General features: G+C 39.0%; 1 protein-coding gene across 2 annotated transcripts; it reads right to left on the reverse strand.

The window, feature by feature from the left end:
• Nucleotides 1-2,082: 2,082 nt before the first annotated feature.
• On the reverse strand, nucleotides 2,083-3,542 carry LOC116864973 (septin-10-like). Of its 2 annotated transcripts, XM_032852849.1 has the most exons (2): nucleotides 2,482-3,542; nucleotides 2,296-2,351 (listed from the first exon to the last, which is right to left on the reverse strand). In XM_032852849.1, exons 1-2 carry the CDS (start codon nucleotides 3,506-3,508, stop codon nucleotides 2,296-2,298), a joined length of 1,083 nt encoding a protein of 360 aa, XP_032708740.1. In that variant the 5' UTR covers nucleotides 3,509-3,542. The 2 variants fall into 2 exon arrangements, with proteins under 2 accessions (XP_032708739.1, XP_032708740.1); XM_032852848.1 differs by having other exon boundaries at nucleotides 2,083-3,542.
• Nucleotides 3,543-4,106: the final 564 nt, after the last annotated feature.

Raw genomic sequence — 4,106 nt, forward strand, 5'->3', positions numbered from 1 at the left:
AGCTATCACTATTTAGAATAGGCTTTGCCGACTTCTTCAGTAAAGTCCCCTTAAAGGCAAGCAGAACACATTTGTGTCTCCATGTGGTTTGAATGCTCTACAGCAAGTATGAGGTTTATTTAAAGGATATAGTTGTATTTTTTAAATGATGCAGTTTTGTACTCTTAAATATATATACTGAGTGTTTTGTTTTGTTTTTTAAGATTTTATTTCTTTATTTGTCAGAGAGAGAAAGAGCACAAGCAGGCAGGGTGGCAGGTGGAGGGAGAGAGAGAAGCAGGCTCCCCGCTGAACAAGGAGCCCGATGCAGGGCTCATCCCAGGACCCTGGGATCATGACCTGAGCCAAAGGCAGAGGCTTAACTGACTGAGCCACCCAGGCATCCCAATATATATACTTTTAAATTAAAAATCATTAAATGGTTATGCCTCTAAGAAGTAGGTAAATGTCCCTATGAAGTCCTCCAGAAATTCCATACTCCAGTCTAAGAATTATTGGCTTAGAAAGTATTTCATCCAGCATAGAATAAGCCAAATAATGATTTTTACCTTCCAGGAATTATTTCTGAGGTGATTGCCATGAAAATAAGTTCCATTTGTGACCTAACATGGGGCAATTTTTCCTACATGAGGACAAAAGAGAGGCGAGAGAAAAATAATTTAGATTCTATGCCGATTCTGCATTTTTTTATAAATGTCCCAGTTTATATATTAGAATATTAAACTGAAACACCTCACTTACTATTCAGATGGAAGCATAGTTCAGTGAGAAATAATGACAAGTCATAGTCTGGGTTCCTCCAGTGTTACAGTCTGTGCCATTCGCTGGTTTACTTTTTATTATTTTTTTAAAATAATTTCTACACCCAATGGAGGGCTCAAACCCACAGACGCCAGATCAAGAGTAACCCATCCCTTTGCAGAGGCTGTTCCTGCAAACAAGTGTTTACCCCAGAGTCTGTTCACTGGGGAACCCAGCCGATGACAGCTTCTCACCGAGAGAGGCAACTTCCTTCTGTCCTCCCCCACATGGCAATTTCCCCAGTTTCATTAGACACTGTCTCTGAATTTAAAAGTGAAAATAAAATAACTATGTGACTCTGATTGGGAGGGAGATAAACCATAAGTGACTCTTTTTTTTTTTTTTTGTAAATATGTAGATATATATTTTATTTGTCAAGAGTAAATGTCAATTTTATTTAGGATATTCAAGTAAAAAAATGAAAAATTATATACCAGTGACTGTTAAGAAAAAGTTAAAAGACATTAAATTGTCCTAAGAATACTACAAAGGCACTGAATCCAAACATCCCCTTATATATGAATTACCTAAGTTTTCATATCTTTAATATTCAGTTGCTCACAATTATGGTCTTAAAAAATATTTGTAATAAGATGATTCTACCTTATGATTTTTCCTCTGGAAGAGAGTTTTAAACAACAAGTATGTAAAACATTCTAATGAAATAGAGTGGCAATACCTCAGGTTCAAAGGTACTCATCACTAGAAAAGGGATTTATACCTACATATTTTTACCTTAAAACACAACTTGTTTCATCACAACAATACATCAACCACAGTAAGGCACACTGAAGCATGGAAGGCCATGTTACATAATTTGATACAAATCTTAGGATCATGTTACCAACTGGATAATGATATCAAAAATTAAGAAGTTCTATAAAACTATCAAGAGGTTAGAGCTTTAGGTGGGTAATACGTTTTAAAACACATTTCCCAAAATTTACCTTTATTATGTACAAAAAAGGAGTTCATCTTGGAATATAAATACAATCAGATAACCATACAATGAATGACTTCTGTATTTTCAGCGGCACTGACGCTTTGTGGTACAACGCATGTAAGTGACAATAAATGGGCAACAGGAGAAATGATTTAGATTCCTCACAAACCAGCAACTTGAAAACTTCTAACAGTGAATATAAAAGTGATATCATCCACTGTGGTTTATACATTAACCTTATACTTAAGAATATCTTCCATAAATGGCAATAACTACAGCCATTTGCCAGATATAGAATAACTGATACAGCAAATAAAAACAGCAAGAAAATCAAAGCATACTTCTAACATTTTAATAACTTTTGCTTGTGATGACCTTCTGTGATCTGGAACCTTTGTTTTACATAAAATTGGAGTTCTTACGGTCCTTGTCCTTCTTCAGGTTGCTGCCTGATGCCAGGTAGGACTGGTTCTGGTATATCTCCGAGGTAGCTTTCTTCTTTGAAAAAGCTATTATTTCTTCTTCCAAGAGTCTTCTTTTCTCTTCAAGCTTCATTCTCTCTTCTTGGTGAACTCTTTTAAGGTGCTCAAATTTGGCCTGTAGCTCTCTTTCAGCTTCTTTCAATATGGCTTCTTTCTCCTTTACTCTCTGCACAAACATCTGCTTCATTTCTTCTTCCTTCCTCTGACGTTCTCCATAAAATTCATGTCTTTTAGCTTCATAGGTCTCTTGAAGACTGAGCGGCTTATTCTCTGGGCCCACATCTGTAAAGCCCATTTCCTCCAGTTTGCAACGCCTGTAAAGTTCATAATGCCTAGTGTGGGTCTGTTCTCGCAGATCTTCCATGTTTGTACAAATGAGCATTTCCCGGAGCTTTACAAAATCACAGTGGTTTTCATTTTCCACTTGTACAACACCCCACGGGTACTGGCGAGCTTTGACCATCTTATTTCCAACTTTTACCTCATCCATACTTCCTACAACAGCAAATGGCAAATGTCCATTCATTGAAGCATTGATTTTAGCAATAGTTTCATCATCTGTTGGAAACTGATATATCTGGACGCCGCTGCTAACCAATTCACTCATGAGCTTGATCTTAAACTTCTGTAATTCAGCTTTAGAAATTGCATCTGCTTTGGCAATCACTGGTATAATGTTCACCTTGCTGTCAAGGCTCTTCATTGTTAAGAGATCTAGTGTCTTCAGAGAGTGACCTGTCGGGGAGATGAAGTAGAGACACACGTGGATGCGAGAATCGTGGTAGCTAAAGAGAGAGCGCTTGATCTTCAGCTCCTCTTGGAGATAGGCCTCAAACTGAGCATCTATGTAGTCAACTATTGGTTGGTAGCTCTCTTCTTTGTTTATTTGGTCACCAAATCCTACTGTATTCACAATGGTCAATTTCAATCGAACATTACTTTCGTGGAGTTCATATATCTGAGCTTTAAGTTTAACATGTGGGTAAAAATGTGAGGATTCATGGTCTTCAAAATTAGTATTAAACAATGTGTCAATCAGCGTTGATTTTCCAATTCCAGTCTCCCCCACACAGAGAATATTAAAACAGAAGCCTTGCTGAATGGATCTATTGACCAGCTGATCGGGCAAACTCTCAAAACCAACATGGCCAGACATAGTTAAAGAACGAATATTTTCTTTTTTTTGTTTCTGTTCATCATCAGATACTTGTGAAGACAGAGAGGTTGTTTTTGTTGGCATGTGAGACTGAAAGAGCAGGTGCCGCGCCACCTCAGAGGTCATGGTCCCGAGCAAGAGCTGAACGAAGGCGGGGGCAGGGGGGTCCCAGCGAAGCAGGGGGTCTCAGCCCCGGGCCCTGATCAGAGCGTCCAGACCCCGAAACGAGCAAAGTGGGGCCGGGAAGGGTGGAACGCGCGGGGCACAGGCCGGAGGCAGGTAAAACGGGCCGGGCCAGCCTCCGCTGGGGGAGGGGGCCCCATAAGTGACTCTTAATCTCACAAAACAAACTGAGGGTTGCTGGGGGGAGGGGGGTTGGGAGGGGGGGTGGGGTTATTATGGACATTGGGGAGGGTATGTGCTATGGTGAGTTCTGTGAAGTGTGTAAACCTGGCGATTCACAGACCTGTACCCCTGGGGAAAAAAATATATTATATGTTTATAAAAAATAAAATTAAAAAAAAACAAAAAACAAAAACAAAACAAAAAAACAAAAACAAAACAAAAAAATAACTATGTGACTCTGAAACATCATCGGTATGTGGCTAGGTAACCGTAGTCTGCACAGTGATTATTTCTCGTTCAGCTAGTTTTATTGAGCATCTATTATGCCTCAGACACTCGAGTATTTGAAATTATAGATGTAACCTTATTACAACCATAT

The sequence above is a fragment of the Lontra canadensis genome, unplaced genomic scaffold (assembly GCF_010015895.1).
Source record: "Lontra canadensis isolate GAN:19392208 unplaced genomic scaffold, GSC_riverotter_1.0 scaffold7, whole genome shotgun sequence".
In the NCBI taxonomy this organism is placed as follows: domain Eukaryota; kingdom Metazoa; phylum Chordata; class Mammalia; order Carnivora; family Mustelidae; genus Lontra; species Lontra canadensis.

What these genes read in the sequence shown, in the direction of transcription:
- LOC116864973 (XM_032852848.1), bottom strand. Translation starts at nt 3,508, where the DNA reads ATGACCTCTGAGGTGGCGCGGCACCTGCTCTTTCAGTCTCACATGCCA.